Source organism: Agelaius phoeniceus, chromosome 9, assembly GCF_051311805.1.
Source record: "Agelaius phoeniceus isolate bAgePho1 chromosome 9, bAgePho1.hap1, whole genome shotgun sequence".
NCBI lineage: Eukaryota > Metazoa > Chordata > Aves > Passeriformes > Icteridae > Agelaius > Agelaius phoeniceus.
The window spans coordinates 1,242,414-1,260,734 of record NC_135273.1 but is presented as its reverse complement, the minus strand read 5'-3'; the positions used below and the strand labels follow the sequence as shown (position 1 = coordinate 1,260,734).

At 49.3% G+C, this 18,321-nt stretch overlaps 1 protein-coding gene across 10 annotated transcripts; it reads right to left on the bottom strand.

The window, feature by feature from the left end:
* Positions 1 to 6: 6 nt before the first annotated feature.
* Positions 7 to 17,981, bottom strand: C9H10orf143 (chromosome 9 C10orf143 homolog). 10 transcript variants are annotated; one of them, XM_077182764.1, is made up of 5 exons: positions 17,842 to 17,981; positions 13,989 to 14,129; positions 13,057 to 13,122; positions 12,150 to 12,375; positions 7 to 1,569 (listed from the first exon to the last, which is right to left on the bottom strand). In XM_077182764.1, exons 1-4 carry the CDS (start codon positions 17,908 to 17,910, stop codon positions 12,346 to 12,348), a joined length of 306 nt encoding a protein of 101 aa, XP_077038879.1. In that variant the 5' UTR covers positions 17,911 to 17,981; the 3' UTR covers positions 7 to 1,569; positions 12,150 to 12,345. The 10 variants fall into 10 exon arrangements, with proteins under 10 accessions (XP_077038879.1, XP_077038876.1, XP_077038878.1 ...); XM_077182761.1 differs by lacking the exon at positions 7 to 1,569 and adding an exon at positions 3,244 to 4,088 and having other exon boundaries at positions 12,045 to 12,375; XM_077182763.1 differs by lacking the exon at positions 7 to 1,569 and adding an exon at positions 3,244 to 4,088.
* Positions 17,982 to 18,321: the final 340 nt, after the last annotated feature.

Genomic DNA, 18,321 nt, shown 5'->3' with positions numbered 1-18,321 from the left:
TCTGGAACCAGCCTGGGAACGCAGCCCATGCCCAGGTCCCTGCAGCCCTTTAGTCCTGGGGGGTTCAGGGCACAGTGACTCCCTGGACACCGTTCCAGGACACTCTGGGTGTCCCCTCAGCCAGCCCTGGGCCAGCTGGGTGGTCACTCAGGTGTGTTCCTTAAACAATGTCATTTCCTTACTGGTGTCACACACCTTCCCAGCAGGAGTGGGGATCTGGGGTGGGCAGCTCTGCCCAGCCCTGGGTCCTGCCCCCTCCCCTGGCCACAGGGATGAGCAAGTGCAGCCCCAGACCTTCAAAAGAACAGAATCTGACCCTCAATGTTCTTTTGATGAGTTTTTTGTATGCAAATAGGGTTTAATTTGAGAACTTTGAGCAGTTTGCAGGTGAGTTTATCAGGGTTGTGTTATTCATTTTGTACTCCTGGGTCAGCTCCAGGCATTGGGAAAGCACAGCAAACATTATCTACATTGTTAAACAAAGTCAAGGAATTCAGGCATCTGCTAGTGGCCAGGAAAACAGACAATCAAAAGAAAGCCACGTTTGTAATCATGCTCAGCAGTCTTTTTAGGAGAGGTAATTACTGAAATAATCGACAGGCATGGATGGGATTATTGATGACACCACAGCCTGGAATATCCATGCCTCCCTTGCACAGAGCAGCTGGGGGTGGAATGAGCAGCTCTGGGGCTGCTCACATCTGCATTTTGTGTCTCAGCTGAGGAGATCTGAGGGGAGCAGTACCAGCCCTGCTGCTGCCTGGGCCGGGTGGGGATTCTGAACCCAGCACTCTCCTATCCCATGCACTGATTTTGCTCTTGCTGCTCTGAAGAAACTAAATGTAAGTTATTAATTAATTCCTTTTAATATGAGCATTTATATGCATAGAGCTGGGGAAACTCAGACTAAGGTGGAAAACATCCAGGCTGCATTACCACAGGGATGGGACACTGAGATGGGTACGAGTGGGGGGCTGCACAGGCTTCCCTGGGCCCAGGCTGGCACCCAGTGCCTGGAGGGACAGGGCTTGGACAGCCTGGGACAGTGGGAGCTGTCCCTGCCATGGCAGGGGTGGCACTGGCTGGGATTTGAGGTCCTTTTGCAGTCAAACCACTCTGGGATTCTGTGACATCGTTGGTGATGCTCACTATGCTCCGCAGAGCTTACCCAGCCCCACCTGCCAAAATGATGAGGTGCAAAGCTGTTTTAGAGAGAAAACAGAGCTACAGACACACACCAGGTCCAGCTGCAGCTCCCGAGCCCCGCTGGGTCTTCATTCAGGGCCAGGCTCTGCGCTGGGAGCCAAGGGAGGAGAGCAGGACTGGGAGGAGGTGGGAGCAAACCCCTTCCTCGCTTCTGGAACAGGAGCAGCGGGAATAAAGTGCCACTTTTCTGGCACTAATGAACGTGTGGCAGTGCAGGAATAGCTCTGTGCCCATAGGAAGTCTGGATTTTCAGCTACTGTTTAAGTTCCTTTTCTTCCAAAAGGGCTGGTGAGGCTCAGTCCTGTCATCCACTTCCTCTTACAACCGCCGCCGACTTCAAAGGAAATCCTGCTGGCAAAATAGCTACAGAATTGTGTCAGGAGTTTATTTGCTCCCAAGATTAGATAATTAATGAAGATAGAATATTAAAATTACATTTACATAAAGCTAAGGGTAATCTTAAAGCGTTCTATTATTTTGTAAATGACCCGAAGTTTGTAGCGCATTTATAATGATGGATCGGGAGACGAGGCCTTTCAAATGAGGAAGTGCAATTTATAATCTCACTTTCCTTCATTATTTATTCATCCTGCTGTTGAATCATCTGCTCTTCAGAACCTGAAAAGCCACGGAGCTCCCTTTACCTGCCACTGTTGCTCTAGAAGGAAACCAAGTTTTGTGTTTGAGTCAGTCCCAACCACAGGGTGAGGGGATCCACACACAGATCCTCTTCTTGGGCCCAGTGAGTCTGAAATTCCTACAATTCCAGCCTGGTTTGGGCTGGAAGGGACCTCAAAGCTCATCTCATCCTACCCCTGCCATGGCAGGGACACCTCCCACTGTCCCAGGGGCTCCAGCCCCAGTGTCCAGCCTGGCCTTGGGCACTGCCAGGGATCCAGGGGCAGCCCCAGCTGCTCTGGGCACCTGTGCCAGGGCTGCCCACCCTGCCAGGGAACAATTCCTGCCCAGGGTCCCATCCATGTCCTTGAGCTGAAGGCCACAAATTCCAAAGAACTTCTGCCATCTGGCTTTCCCTTCAGGCTCTGACTTTGCTGCACCTGAATTGCTGAGGATGTAGTGATGGTAAAACCAGATATTTTCTACTTTCAGCATAAACCCAAGGAAACAGTGATTCCTTTCCACTCTGGTACTGTGTTTGTGGCAGTATGAACTCATAGCTCTGCTCCTTTCACACCAGCCTCTCACCCAGCAGAGCTTTATTGAACCCCACTGCCCATTCCTGGGTGCAGCAATTTCCCAAAGCTTGGGAGTGCCCAAGGCCAGGCTGGACACTGGGGCTGGAAGCACCTGGGACAGTGGGAGGTGTCCCTGCCATGGCAGGGGTGGGAATGGGGGGGATTTAGGGTCCTTTCCACCCAAACCATTCCAGAATTTTATCCCAAGTGTGCTGTGCTCTCAGTGGGCACCAAGGGCTCAGGAGGATCCCCCCAAGGGAATCAGGGCCTTAACCCAAGGGCTGCTCCAGGAGCATCCCCTCATCCCAAGCAGAGCAGTAAGACCCCACATTCCCTGCTCTAAAAGCTGGCACTGAACCCAACCCACCCCACTGCTCTCAGCACAGAGAGCAACGCTGGGCTCAAGAAATGACAGAAAATCTTCTCTCCCATGCCCTAAAGTCACTGTCCCAGCCTGGGGAAGGGATTTGCTGCACACAGGGACTGAGAAAGCAAACCTTGGACAGGGCAGGATTTTGTGACTCAGCTTTTGCCAGAACTGGAATTACTTCAACAGGATGCTCAGCACAAGTGGTGGAACCCTGGCCATAAATTCAGACAGAAAACCAAGAATGTCATTTACTAGCTACCCTAAATTAGCCAATCTTCAGTGAAATAGCCTCCCTTCACCAAATAACTCACACCAGCTATTTCCCTTTCCTTACAAACTCTGTTAAAAACTACTCAGAATTCTTTCCCTTCTCAGCTTTGCCCAGAAATGCACATTTGAAAGCTTCCCAGGCTTTTTCCTTGCTGAGCTACTGAGTCAGGGACTGAAGCATCTGGCGCTTGCTGGGAGGTGTTGAGTTCAGAGAACTTAACTTTTATTTAAAGGCTTTTAATGTTCAGGACTCCCTGCTGGTGCAGGGATTGGAGATGGATTCTTGCCCCTCTCCCTGTGGCTGTGAGGATGAGGGTGGTGAGGATGAAGGCTGGTGCTCAGGGAGGTGCTCACGAGCAGAGGGAGGGTTTGGGAGGCTCAGGGAGGATTTTAACTCTGTGATTTTGGCTGTGCTCTGCCCTGCTGGAATATTCACATTCCACTGAACTCTGGCTGTTCCCAGGGCATGGACAAGCCTGGCCTAGGGCACCACTGACAAAAGGAGAGGGGTGTTGACACTTCGTTATTAATTAAGGCCTAATTAATAAATTAGGATTCAAGTTGTGGCTGCCCCTGGATCCCTGGCAGTGCCCAAGGCCAGGTTGGAGCACCTGGGACAGTGGGAGGTGTCCCTGCCATGGTAGGGGTGGCACTGGGTGGTCTCTGAGGTCCCTGCAACCCAAACCAATTTGGGGTTCCATGTAATGGAGAGGTAAACATTAATGGTATGAAGGGAAAATCTTCCCAAGGAGCTGGATGGAGCTGGAGCATGGCTGGGCTTGGAGCAAGTGGAAAGGGGAAGGAGCTGGGTGTTCCAGTCCTGGCAGAATTCCATCAATCAGTGACCACGGGGCCTGCTCAGAGCCATCAGTGGCCAGCACAAGTGACAGCACAGCTGCTGGGGAGAGGTCCCAGGGGGATCTGCACCTGGGGACACCTCAGGCTGATGCCACAGGCCTGGAATCCTCCAGAGATGAGGAAAAAGCTCGGTGCTGCTGTAGGTCTGTGCTCCATCTGAGCCTTCCCGAAACTTCACAGGCCTCTCGCTGTGCAATTACAGGAGGATTTTAGTCTGATTATACATTAAAAACTCCCCTCTCCAAAGAAACTCAAAGATCAGAGACATTTCCTTTCAAGTATTACACTGAAATTTGAACACTCCTGCTGCTTATTACAAAATGTTTCTGCAAGGCACTGTGGAACTCTTCCACTCTATACTTTTATTGCCAGGATTGTTTTGTTTTCTCTATAAATCCCAGCATTTCGCTCCCATAGCCTTCTTTTTTACGGAAATGTTGTTAGGGAAGTTTTAGTCACAGCTTGAGCAGGATGCACAGTCACAAGCCACTGCTGTGGGTACATTAGCAGGACCATGAGAATCACAACCAAACACAAAATAAATGACATGTTTGTCCTTCAGCTGGGTGAAAATGGGAATGCAAAGTCTAGAGTCTTATTTTTCCTGATCCCCACGATTCTCTAATCTTATCAAATATACATTCCCATATTCCAAGGCAGCCTGGTAAAGCAGCTTGCTAGAAATAAGTTGCATTAGATTGTGTAGAGCACATTTTCCTGGGAAATCCAATTTCACAATCGTGTTCTGGTGACATTTAGCCATTGCTTAGTACAGCAAGGGTTCCTTGGGTATTTGAAATGCTGAGTCCTGTGGCAGCAGGGCCGGGGCAGGGATTGTCCCCCTGTGCCACCACAGGGACCTCGAGGGCTCAGTCCAGCTCTGGGTCCTCACTGCAGGACAGCCCTGGAGGGGCTGGAACATGGCCAGGGCAGGGAATGGAGCTGGAAAGGAGCTGGAGAATCCCTGAGGAGCTGGGCAGGGGCTGCAGAATCCCTGAGGAGCCGGGCAGGGGCTGCAGAATCCCTGAGGGAGCTGGGCAGGGGCTGCAGAATCCCTGAGGGAGCTGGGCAGGGGCTGCAGAATCCCTGAGGGAGCTGGGCAGGGGCTGCAGAATCCCTGAGGGAGCTGGGCAGGGGCTGCAGAATCCCTGAGGGAGCTGGGAAGGGGCTGCAGAATCCCTGAGGGAGCCGGGCAGGGGCTGCAGAATCCCTGAGGGAGCTGGGCAGGGGCTGCAGAATCCCTGAGGGAGCTGGGCAGGGGCTGCAGAATCCCTGAGGGAGCTGGGCAGGGGCTCAGCCTGGAGCAAAGGAGGCTCAGGGGCCCTTGTGGCTCTGCACAGCTCCTGCCAGGAGGGCACAGCCGGGGGGGGTCGGGCTCTGCTCCAGGGCACAGGGACAGGAGCAGAGGGAACGGCCTCAGGCTGGGCCAGGGCAGCTCAGGGTGGGCAGAGCAGGAATTTCCCCATGGAAAGGGGGCTCAGGAACTGCCCAGGGAGGGTTGCAGTGCCCATCCCTGCAGGTGGCACCTGGGGGTGGCACTCAGAGCTGGGGACAGGGTGGGGATGGGGCAGTGACAGGGTGGACTCAGGGGTCTGGGAGGTCCTGTCCTGTTGGGGAAGATGAAACAGGAAAGCCTTATCAATATGATTGCCTGGCAAAAGATGTTGAGAATATGGAAACTGTAAGTGAGATTGAAATGAAAGCAGCTTTGAGATCCCTCAGCTACTGAACAACTGGAAAACAATGGTGTGGCTGCTGAAGGTGATCCCCTTTTGATGGAACAACACCCTCTGCATGCAGACAGGCCCAAGGGTCAGAGCAGACCCTACAGCTTGGCAGAAGGGGCCCAAAGAGGAGTTTGTAGGGTTTAAAATGTAACCCAGGATGGTAATGTAATGATTCTTATGGGCTGTTTGTAAATGCTATAGGATTTGTATATTGCAGTAGATTGGTTAGTGAGAATCAGAATATTCAGCACAGAAGAAGATTTATGGTAGTGGAACAGGAACCTTGCTCTCTTACCTCTTGTCTCAGCTCTTGCCTTTTATGCTCTTACCCCTTTTACTCTCTTATGCTTTTGCTCTCTCACCCTCTCATCCTCTCTCCCCTTCTCTTCTCTCAGGCCTGCTCCAGCTGTGCCTGGCAGCTCCCAGCAGGGCCCTGCACCCAGGCCCTTTGCAATGAACCCCAAATCCCAAAAGGCCCCTGCACCCAGGCCCTTTGCAATGAACCCCAAATCCCAGCAGGCCCCTGCACCCAGGCCCTTTGCAATGAACCCCAAATCCCAGCAGGCCCCTGCACCCAGGCCCTTTGCAATAAACCCCAAATCCCAGCAGGCCCCTGCACCCAGGCCCTTTGCAATGAACCCCAAATTCCTGGCCTGGCTGCAGAGATCTCTGCTCTCCATCCATCCCCCCTGTCCTACCCTGTCCCAGCTCAGGGATCCTGTGCACTCCTTCCCCAGCCCCTGCTCTTCCCTGGCTTTACTCCCCCCACAGGCAGGGAAGGATCGCTGCCCCTCAATCCCACATTCCCAGCAAATCCCAGGTTCCAGGGGCTGCCTGGGCACGGCACAGCTGCAGAGGGAGCGGGGCTGTCCCTGTTTGTCTGGCAGTGGAGGTGCCTCCAGGTTCATAAATCTGTATGCAGTGGTAGGGGTTCTCTACCAGCAATTCATTTTAATTATGTGAGACATAAAAAGACCACCTACAGATGAGACAATACAGCTGTAAGATTCTCAAGGTTACTGTGGGGAATACTTCATAACTGAAGTATGTTTTCCCCGAGGAATTTGACTACCATTTGATTTAATTTTTAATTTTTACATTTTAATCAAAAATAGATCAAATGGTGGTGTTCTCCCCTGGGAACCATACTTCAGATATGAAGCAGTCCATGTTCCTTTTAAATATGTAAAGCTGCCATTTATGTATAACTCATGAATGACACCCTGTGTTGCAAGCAAATATCACGCGGCAATTTCGGGATCGCTGCAGCAACAACACCACAATCACACCAAAATATCCAAATATCCCCCAGCACCCGGCCTGCAGCACCCAGGGAGGCCCTGGGAGCCCATCCTGCCCATCCTCAGGGGAAGGCAGAGCCCCAAGGATGGAGGATGTGCCCGTGGAGGTTGTGGTGGTCCCTGTGGCGTGGAGAAGCTGCTCTGGGAGGGTCGGGAGCAGAGTTTGGGACATCAGAGCCAGGCACGGCTGCTCCAGGCTTGGGACAGGCTGGAGAGGGGCTGGGGACAAGGGTGGAGGGACAGGACCCAGGGAATGGAGGGACAGGAGCCAGGGAATGGCTCCCACTGCCAGGGAGTGGATGGGAGATTGGGAATTGGGAATTGTTCCCTGGCAGGGTGGGCAGCCCTGGCACAGGTGCCCAGAGCAGCTGGGGCTGCCCCTGGATCCCTGGCAGTGCCCAAGGCCAGGCTGGACCCTGGGGCTGGGAGCCCCTGGGTGTCCCTGCCATGGCAGGGCTGGGATGAGCTGAGCTTTGAGGTCCCTTCCAACCCAAACCAGGCTGGAATTCTGTGACAAGAAACAGCCTCGAGCTGTGCCAGGAGAGGTTCAGGATGGATCTTGGGAAAATTCCTTCCTGGAAAGGGCTGGAGTGCCCATCCCGGGAGGGTTTAACAGCCCTGTGGAGGTGGCACTTGGGGACATGGACGGTGGTGGCCTGGGCAGGGCTGGGAAAGGTTGGATTTGATGGGCTCAGAGCTTTTCCAACCTGAGCAATTCTGTTGTTTATGTGGGACTCTGAATCAGGGTATCACACCAAGCTCCCAGGAGAGGGCTGAGGCTTTAAGCAGCAAATTTAAACATAAACACCACGGATTTGAAATCTAGTCAATAAATTATAATATCTAAAATAAACAAAAATAAATATATTATAATATTTAGATATTAAATATCTAAAATTAACAAAAATATAATATATTAATATATACTATATATATATACACAGTTAACTATATATATATAACTATATATATATTTAAATATATTAACTGCATTTATTTCAACACATAAGTCTTGGCTTGTCAGATCTAAGTTGGCTTTAAACTCCACTTATCCCAATATTTTGATTTTTCATGATTTTTTGGCAGTCAGGATGCCAAGTGAACCTCTAATTGCCATCAAATTAATAAAGCGAACACCTAAACCTACTAAAAGGATTTTACATGACATAAATAATATATTTATTCTCCTAGTTCTTATTATTCTCATAATAATATATTTATTCTCCTCGTCAGAGGTTTTATTTACCTTTATTCCTCAGAAATCACTCATGGAATAACACAACCAGACAATTCCATGCTGCAGCCAAAGTGGTGTTTAATGCTTCTGCTTTTGTAAGGAACAATTTACAAAATACAAAGTTAAAAATAAGAATTAGATCATTTAAACCTGAATTAAAAACAGGCCAGGGGCCTTTCTCTCTATATACAGGTAAATAAAGCATCACTGGTTATTCTTTGTACAAACCACAGCAGCAGGAAATAGAAAATTTATATATATTTTTTTTTCATCAAGAAAACAAAATTTCAGAGTTCTACAAGGCATACAAAAATAACTCTGTGGTTCCACTGCAGATTTGACACAAATCTGCTTTAAAGGAATATTCACTGCCCCAGCCTGTGCCAGCTTAATGATCCTGGAAAATCCCAAAATAAATTACAAACACATCTATTTAAAAAAATATCACTATTAAAAGCCTTCAGTGGAGCAGACAATTAAATTCCAATTTGCTGGCTGATTTTAAAAAAGCACTCCTCGCCCTGTTGGAAAACAGGGAATCACATCTGAGAGGAAATGTTCACTTTGGAATTGATCCAGGAGCTTCTGCCTTCCAATTTGGGGAGAAAAACAGGGATAATGGGGAGTCTGAGAGGAGTTAGAGGTGATTTAATTCAGAGGAGAGTTTGGGAGGAGCCAGGGCAGCAGCTGCCCTGCCCTGGAACACCCGGATGTGAACCCCAGGGGTTCCAGGTGGGGAAGTTCCCCCAGGACAGAGCTGAAATGTGAATTTCTGCAGCCCCAGGTGGGCACAGGTGCCCAGAGCAGCTGGGGCTGCCCCTGCATCCCTGGCAGTGCCCAAGGCCAGGCTGGACACTGGGGCTGGAGCACCTGGGACAGTGGGAGGTGTCCCAGGTGGAGCTGGATGGGCTTTGAGGCCTTTTCCAGGCTGGAATCCTGCAGGGAAATGGGGATTGGGACAGCTGGAAATGAGGGCAGACTCCTTTCCACTGCCTGCTGTCCTGTTTGGGGCTCACTCCTAGCAGGAGAATGTATTTTATTTATTGATTGAAACATCCGACCTGACTCGCTCTGCTTTCCCCTCTGTGCTCCTGCAGGAAGCCCAGCACAGAGAGCCCTGTTTGAGATCAGGGCCCTCAGGGGAACACCTGGAATCCCCCATGTCCCTGCCAGTCCAGGCTGCACTGGGCATTTGGGACAGGGGAAGGACATCCCTGCTCACCCCGAGCCCAAAGCAGCATCAGGGGCTCCTGCTCTCCTCAGCAGTGCCCTGAATGAAATGCACAGAAACCCCTGCTCCCTGCCCAGTGACAGTGGGAAATGCTCATGAAATGGATGAGCAGCACACAAACACTGAGTTACTCAAGTAACACGTGAGGAAATAAATTTAAACCAGACCTGCGCTAAATAAGCATCCGTATTTTGGTTCAAAAAATAAAAGTTCCCAAAAATCCCATTAAAATTCTGCTGCAGCCAGCCCTAGGATTCACCATGGCGCTTCCAACAAATGCTGGAAAAGCAGGAGAATTTAAAAGGATTTCAAATTCTTGCCACAAACCCCACCAGGAGCAGAAGGAAAACCAGAAAGGAACCAGCTGGTTCTTGGCTTTACCCCAGATCCAAGTTGAAAGCAAACAGAGGAAATGTTGACACAGGTATCTGTGCACTCCTGAACACGATAAAACGGGAGTTATTTAAGGAAAAAACACTTTTTACTTTCATAATCCATGTTTTCCCTGTTTTAAACTTGATCCTGTATTTTGCCTGAGGAATTCTGGCAGAAAACTCTTCCATCACAGACTCTGAGTCCAGTTTTGGTATTCCCCTCTTTGAACACCTGAAATTTTGACCATATTTGACCAATTTTTGACCAGTCCTAATCATTACTTGTCACACCTGAGGTTTTGAGTGATTTTGCAAGAACTAAACCCTTTTAGCCCTTTACATTTACTCAGATATTTCAGCTTTTGCTGCACAGAAACTGCTGTCCATCCACCTTGTTTTTTAAATACTGCTTTGATTACCAGGATTTTTAAAAGACAAGGGTGGGGGATGCAAAAATGAATTCCCCACAAATTCTGACACCCCAGATCTTGGTATCAAGTATGGAAATACCAACTTGAAAGTATTTATTCTTGATTTAACTAAAACTTTTATTGGCTTGGAGGAAACTTATTTTTTAAACCAAAATCTGAGTGCCAATTAAGTGCAGGTCTGCTTTTAGATTTATTTCCTCATGTATTACTTAATTAAACTCAGTATTTATGTGATATTCATTTATTTAATGAGACTATCTCAACTCAGTGCTGACTCCAACTCCACACACAACATGGGAAGGATTCAAGGCCTGCAAAAAACCTTTGCCTGAGGATTTTGCAGCCTGATAACCCCCAAATTAACCTTTCAGAGGTTAATTAACCTGTCCTTAGATCTGTGCCAATAAAAGCCTGCTGGGTGACGAGGTCAAGCCTTTTTAAACAGATTTTTTTGAGATTTAGATGTAAGCTTCAATTGGATTTTTCCTGGACTTCACAGCTGCAAAGCCACTTAAAAATGAAAATCTGTGTCCTCCCATTGCTGCCTGTGGCCCTGCACAAGGAGGATTTTCCAAAGGAGCATTTTCCAAGGGGGTCAGGGCTGTTGGGAAAACCTTTGGAATCAACACGGGCTCTGGCCCAGTCCCAGGTGAAGCCTGGGCCCAAGGCCAGCTCAACTTAATCCATCTAAAACATTAAATTAGCCTTTGCTTGTCCTTTTAAAACAAATTCTGCACTACCTAAACATGAAATCTGCATTTTCTTGTCCTTTTTAGACTAATTCTGAGCTAAACAAGAAATCTGCATTTTCTTGGTTCTTGTACAACAAATTCTGAGCTACCTAAACATGAAATCTGCCTTTCCTTGTCCTTTTTAGACAAATTCTAAACTACTTAAACCTGAAATCAGCCTTTTCTTGTCCTTTATGAACAAATTCTGAGCTAAACATGAAATCCGCCTTCCCTTGTCCTTTGTAGACAAATTCTGAACTACCTAAACATGAAATCAGCCTTTGCTTGTCCTTTATGAACAAATTCTGAGCTAAATATAAAATCTGCCTTTCCCTGTCTTTTTTAGAGAAATTCTAAACTACCTATACAGGACATCTGTCTTTCCTTGTCCTTTTTAGAGAAATTCTGAGCTAAATATGAAATCAGCCATTTTTTGTCCTTTTAAAACAAATTCTGAGCTAAATATGAAATCAGCCCTTCCTTGTCCTTTTTAGACAAATTCTGAATTACCTAAACATGAAACCAGCCTTTTTTTGTCCTTTTAAAACAAATTCTGAATTACCTAAACATGAAATCAGCCTTTTTTTGTCCTTTTAAAATTAATTCTGAGCTAAACAAGAAATCTGCATTTTCTTGGTTCTTTTAGAACAAATTCTGAGCTACCTAAACATGAAATCTGCCTTTCCTTGTCCTTTTTAGACAAATTCTAAACTACTTAAACCTGAAATCAGCCTTTTCTTGTCCTTTATGAACAAATTCTGAGCTAAATATAAAATCTGCCTTTCCTTGTCTTTTTTAGACAAATTCTGAGCTAAATATGAAATCAGCCATTTTTTGTCCTTTTAAAACAAATTCTGAGCTACCTAAACATGAAACCAGCCTTTTTTTGTCCTTTTAAAATTAATTCTGAGCTAAACATGAAATCTGCATTTTCTTGGTTCTTTTAGAACAAATTCTGAACTACCTAATCATGAAATCAGCCTTTCCTTGTCCTTTATGAACAAATTCCGAGCTAAATATGAAATCTGCCTTTCCTTGTCTTTTTTAGACAAATTCTGAGCTAAATATGAAATCAGCCATTTCTTGTCTTTTTTAGACAAATTCTGAATTACCTAAACATGAAATCATCCTTTTCCTTGTCCTTTTTGGACAAATTCTGAGTTACCTAAACATGAAATCAGCCTTTCCTTGTCCTTTATGAACAAATTCTGAATTACCTAAACATGAAATCATCTTTTTCTTGTCCTTTTTGGACAAATTCTGAGCTCTCTGAGGAGCAGCAGCATTTTGGGCAGTGGCAGTGGCAGGGAATGGTGCCCAGGGTGGGGTGCTGAGGCAGGCAGGGCCCAGGAGCAGCTGCATCCTGGGGGTCCCAGCAGGAAATCAGAGCTGCTCCTCTGCTGCTCTCCTTTTCTAGAAGCCCAGGATGTGACTGAAGTGGCCCTGCAATGAGAGAATCTCAGGTCACTACAAAGGAGCTTGGCAAAAAGGCTTTTCCTCACTCTTCGTTTTCAAATTTTATTTGAATTTGCTGAGTACCACCACAAATATTCCCTTTTTTCTTTTTCTCCAGGGATGAGTGGAAATAAATTAACACAATCATTGTCACAGCTTCTGGTGGAAACTCTGATGGAAACTTTGCCTTTTGATTCCATAAATCCGAGATTTTGCTATGAACATCCAACATTCCCTCACACCTCTCCTCATTTTGGCTCTGGAAGGAGCAATATTTTCAATACTTTATCTATTCCTTAGAAAGGAAATATCCAATTACAGAAAATAAAGGAGATAGAATGAGATTCCTGAGTATTTTATTACAATCCAGTAAATCAAGGACAAGTAAAATTAGGTAGGGGAAGTGTTATGTTATTGTTTCCTTCAGTTACTTCCCAAATTCTGCTTTTTAGAGAGAATTTGAAAAATGTGTTGAGAATCTCCAGATTTTCCAACTGCTGCTGGAAATATTAATTTGTGCTCTGCTGAAATGCTAAATCCATCTCCTTTATTTTTAATTTCCACACTTTATTCGCAAGCAATGCAATTGTGGAGGTTCTTAACTTCATGTTTTAATGGGGAACAAGCCTCAGTCCTTTTTGTCCCAAAAAAGCAAATTGCCACACTTACAGATTCTCCAGCAACACATCTTGGGCAGGGCTGGGAAATGCCTTTGCTCCCATGGTTTTCCAAAATCTGAGGAACAAAACCAGACACAAATTAAATTCATCAAAATGAAGGGAAAGGGAAGGGAAGGGGAAGGGAAGGGGAAGGTGAAGGAGAAGGGGGAAAGGGGAAAGGGAAAGGGAAGGGGGAAAGGGAAAAGGGGAAAGGGGAAGGGGAAAGGGGAAGGGGAAAGGGGAAGGGGAAAGGGGAAGGGGAAGGGGAAAAGGGGAAAGGGGAAAGGGGAAAGGGGAAAGGGGAAAGGGGAAAGGGGAAAGGGGAAAGGGAAAAGGAAAGGGGAAAGGAAAGGGGAAAGGGGAAAGGGAAAGGGGAAAGGGAAAGGGGAAAGGGAAAGGGAAAGGGAAAAGGGGAAAGGGAAAAGGGGAAAGGGAAAAGGGGAAAGGGAAAAGGGGAAAGGGAAAAAGGGAAAGGGGAAAGGGAAAAGGGGAAAGGGAAAAAGGGGAAAGGGAAAAGGGGAAAGGGAAAAGGGGAAAGGGAAAAGGGGAAAGGGAAAAGGGGAAAGGGAAAAGGGGAAAGGGAAAAGGGGAAAGGGAAAAGGGGAAAGGGAAAAGGGGAAAGGGAAAAGGGGAAAGGGAAAAGGGGAAAGGGAAAAGGGGGAAGGGAAAAGGGGGAAGGGAAAAGGGGGAAGGGAAAAGGGGGAAGGGAAAAGGGGGAAGGGAAAAGGGGGAAGGGAAAAGGGGAAGGGAAAGGGAAGGGGAGGGAAGAGAAGAAAGAAAAGGGGTAAAAAAGAAAGAAAAGAAAGAAAAGGGAAAAAACTAAAGAAAAAGGGAAAAAAGAAAAAAAAAGAAGAAAACGAAGGCGGCAATTATTCACAGCTTTATGGTAAAATGCATTTGAGAAGTGATTTTGCAGCAAGCCCATGGACAGTGCTAACTTACCATGGAGTTCTGCTTTGCCTTTGCAGCCCAGGGAGCAGAGTCAGGGAGCAGTTTCTGCCTGGGCTCCAGGTCCATGGCACAGTCCACGAGCTGGGCAGCAGCCTCCCCTGGAATGGTGTCCAGCAGCCTGCAGAGCCGCTTCTGCAACAGCCAGAGGCCACATTCACATCTCTGTGCAGGCCCAAACCCTGGGGATGCTCCTGCCTGTGCCTCCCAAGGATCACACATCCAGTGGGAAGAACACCAGGACAACAATGGGGCATTAGGGCAGAACCCCCAGGTTTGGGGCTCCCAGTGCCCCTTGTGCTGGGAGAGCAGGAATTCTGTGTGTCACACCTCAGTGTGCCCCTGGGAGCAGGGATTCTGTGTGTCACACCCCTCTGTGCCCCTGGGAGCAGGAATTCTGTGTGTCACACCTCTCTGTGCCCTTGGGAGCAGGAATTCTGTGTGTCACACCCCTCTGTGCTCCTGGGAGCAGGAATTCTGTGTGTCACACCCCTCTGTGCTCCTGGGAGCAGGAATTCTGTGTGTCACACCTCAGTGTGCCCCTGGGAACAGGAATTCTGTGTGTCACACCCCTCTGTGCCCCTGGGAGCAGGAATTCTGTGTGTCACACCTCTCTGTGCCCCTGGGAGCAGGGATTCTGTGTGTCACACCCCTCTGTGCTCCTGGGAGCAGGAATTCTGTGTGTCACACCCCTCTGTGCTCCTGGGAGCAGGAATTCTGTGTGTCACACCCCTCTGTGCTCCTGGGAGCAGGAATTCTGTGTGTCACACCTCTCTGTGCCCCTGGGAGCAGGAATTCTGTGTGTCACACCTCAGTGTGCCCCTGGGAACAGGAATTCTGTGTGTCACACCTCTCTGTGCCCCTGGGAGCAGGAATTCTGTGTGTCACACCTCAGTGTGCCCCTGGGAACAGGAATTCTGTGTGTCACACCTCTCTGTGCCCCTGGGAGCAGGAATTCTGTGTGTCACACCCCTCTGTGCCCCTGAGAGCAGGAATTCTGTACCTGGGAGCAGGAATTCTGTGTGTCACACCCCTCTGTGCCCCTGGGAGCAGGAATTCTGTGTGTCACACCCCTCTCTGTGCCCCTGGGAGCAGGAATTCTGTACCTGGGAGCAGGAATTCTGTGTGTCACACCTCTCTGTGCCCCTGGGTGCAGGAATTCTGTACCTGGGAGCAGGAATTCTGTGTCTCACCCCTCTCTGTGCCCCAGTCCCCTGCAATCCCTGGCAAGAGGCATCCCTGAGCCTCCACCCCAGCAGGACGTGGCACGGGGCTGATCCAGGGATCCAAGGAATAGTGTAGAAGGAGTGATTAAACCCAGGAAACAGAAGGAAAAGTGATCCCAGTGACAGGAACACCCTTGGAGAGGGGATCAGTGTCTTCCCTGAACACTGGCACCTTTCCCCAGCTCTCCAGTGCTCTCCATGCACTCCCTCCTCCTGCAGCTGTGCCCTGAGCTGTGCCCAGCACTAAGGGAACCTCAGTTGGGCTGTCCTGGGAACCCAAGGGTTGGGCTGAGCCCTCCCAGGGCCCTGTGAGCCCTCCCAGGATCAGGGGCTCCCAAAAATGCTGCTCTGAGCAGCACGGTAGCCCTGGGCAGGTTAAACTGCAAACCCACAGAAAACACCACAGAAAACCCACACAACAGTGGAACCCTCCAGAACAACATCCCTGGCCTGAGAGAGCCCGTGGAAAGGGACCCCAGGGCTCCTTGGAACTGCCCAGCAAATTAATACAAGCATGGGAATTACAAAAGTGACCCAGATTTAGGGCCTGAATTCCAGAGGGACGCTCGCGCACTTGGGATGTTCTTCCCCAAACAAACTTTGTTTAAGGAATCCCAACATTCCATCTCTCTCTCCAGGGAGAGGATGTGCTGGCACAGAACTGACAGACTACTGAAGCACAGAAATGGAATTCAAAGCTGGAATAAGTTATGGAAAACCAAAAATGGATCAACGCACCAGGAACCTCAGCAGGAAAGAGCTGAGATGGGATCAGCAGGAAGGGAGGCAGGATAGCAGGAGGGGAAGGGAGTCCAAAAGTGAAATATGTACTGTAGTAAGAAAGAGAATAATGGGATAAAAGTCTGGGGAGGTCCTCTAAATCCTTGAGATTGGCTCCCATTGGGAAAATATCCTCTGCCTCTGCTGCTGCAGAACTCCTCCTTTATGGCAGGGAAAGGCCAAGCGCAGCAGCAAACTGGGAATCTGTGTGAGATGAGGGGGCAAAGGGAAAAATGACTCCATGCCCAGCACCAGAAGGAATTTGGCTGATTAAAAATAAACTCCAGGTATTGTTTTGGGAGGTTTGCTTGGTGTCAGTGCCAGGAATAGGAGTTCAGCACATGGAGGAGACAAACTTATCCCAGCAACGCCAGCCTGGGGAGCTCCTTGCCTCTGGAACCCTCTCCTGGGGAAGAGGCAGCCCTGGATCCTGTGACTGACAGGGACCCACCTGCTCCCAAGGCGAGCAGGGTCTGTTTGCTTGTGCCAGGGAATGCCCTGGCAGCTGGGAAATGAGCAGGACACGAGCAGGGGCAGGAGCACATCGCCCTGCAGGGCAGTCCCTCTCACTCCCTTGTCCAGCTGGAAGCCCTGGGAAATCCCACTCGTTTTCAGTGATGGGATAAAGACCTGAGAGAGGAAACCAAACTGCTGCCAAACCCAGCTCCACCAGACAGCCGACCTGAAGGAGTTGTAGGAGAAGTTCTGCTCATTTCTTGGGGTATTTTGGGTACAGTTTTAAAGATTTCCTCCAAGTTTAATGTGTTCTTGTTGTGCATTTTCTGCGTTTTGACCCCGTTTTTAAAGGCAGGCTGTCTCCTGTTTGGGATTGCACTCACCCTGTGCCACAGAGCCCAGCTCTCCCTGGATCCCTAAGGAATGATGGCCCTGGGGAGATGCTCCTTGCTTTTTGCCCTATGGAAACATGGCTGGGAAAGCAGAGGGAGTGTGAGATCCACCTGGGAAACTCTCCCTGAAGATCAATCCAAAACAGGACACACTGGGAGCTCTGGCCTTGAAAATCTGATATTCCTCTAAGTCCAGATGCCTTAAAATCCAACCTTCCAACCCAAACCAGGCTGGGATTCTGATTCCTCTCTCTGTCATCTTGGAGCCAGGAGAGCAGCAAGAGATGGAATTAGTGAGGCTGCCTGGCAAAGAGGGTTTCAGCCAGAAAGAAAGAAAAAAATTAAAAAAAGAAAAGAGGAACAAAAAAAAGGAAAAATACCAAAGAGGGGGAAAGGGAAAAAAAAAAAAAAGAAAAAAAGGGAAGAAAGGGGAAATAAGTGAAAAGAAAAAAAGGAAAAAGAAAAAAGGGAAAGAAAAAGGAGAAACAGTAATTAAAAAGGAATAAAGGAAAAGGAAGAAAGGGAAAAACGAGAAATTCAAAAGGAAAAAGGGAAAAAATGAGAAATTCAAAAGGAAAAAAGGAAAAACCAAGAAATTTAAAAGGAAAAAAAGGAAAAGCCAAGAAATTCAAAAGGAAAAAAAGGAAAAGCCAAGAAATTCAAAAGGAAAAAAGGAAAAGGAAGAAAGGGGAAAAGACATTAAAAAAAAAAAGAAAAGGGGGGAAATAAAACGCGAAAGAGAAAATGTGGAAAAAGAAACTATGGAAAAACAGGAAAAAAGAAGCGAAACCCTGGAGCCTGTTGAGCGCAGTCCCCGGCCCGGCTGTGCCCGCCCCCGAGCTGGCACCGCCCGCGACAGTCGCGACACGGCCCAGGCGGCGACGGGACCGGGACCGGGACTGGCACCGGGCCCTGCCCCAGCCTCTGCCCCATTCCCGTTCCCATTCCCGGTCCCGCTCCCGTTCCCGATTCCCATCCCCGTTCCCGACTCACACATTCCGGCTCCCCGGCTGCCCCCGGCCCGAGCGCCCCACGCCGGCCCCGCACCGGCACCGCGGCCATGGCGGCACCGGATCCGCCCCGGGACCGCCCCTGGAACCGGCACCGCCCCGGGATCCGCCCCTGGAACCGGCACCGCCCCGGGGCCGCCCCTGGAACCGGCACCGCCCCGGGACCTCCCCTGGAACCGGCACCGCCCCGGGATCCGCCCCCGGAACCTCCCCCCGGCACCGGCACCACCCAGGGAACCGGGATCAACCGGGATCCACCCCAGGGCCGCCCCTGTAACGCGGTCCCGCGAGGCGCTCCTGGAACCGCCCCTGGATCCAGCCCCGGAGCCTCCCCCGGCACCGGCACCGCCCCGGGATCCACCCCCGAGCCCGGGATCTGCCCCCGGAGCCTCCCCCGGCCCGGCCGGGGATGCGGCCCCGGTTCCCCGGTTCCAGCACCGAGCTGGGCCGACCGCGGCCGCTC

What these genes read in the sequence shown, in the direction of transcription:
- C9H10orf143 (XM_077182764.1), bottom strand. Translation starts at nt 17,910, where the DNA reads ATGGCCGCGGTGCCGGTGCGGGGCCGGCGTGGGGCGCTCGGGCCGGGG. An exon ending in CAGCCGGGGAGCCGGAATGT is followed by an intron (nt 14,130 to 17,841) that starts GTGAGTCGGGAA and finishes TGGCTGTTGCAG; the next exon opens with AAGCGGCTCTGCAGGCTGCT. An exon ending in AGGCAAAGCAGAACTCCATG is followed by an intron (nt 13,123 to 13,988) that starts GTAAGTTAGCAC and finishes TTTGTTCCTCAG; the next exon opens with ATTTTGGAAAACCATGGGAG.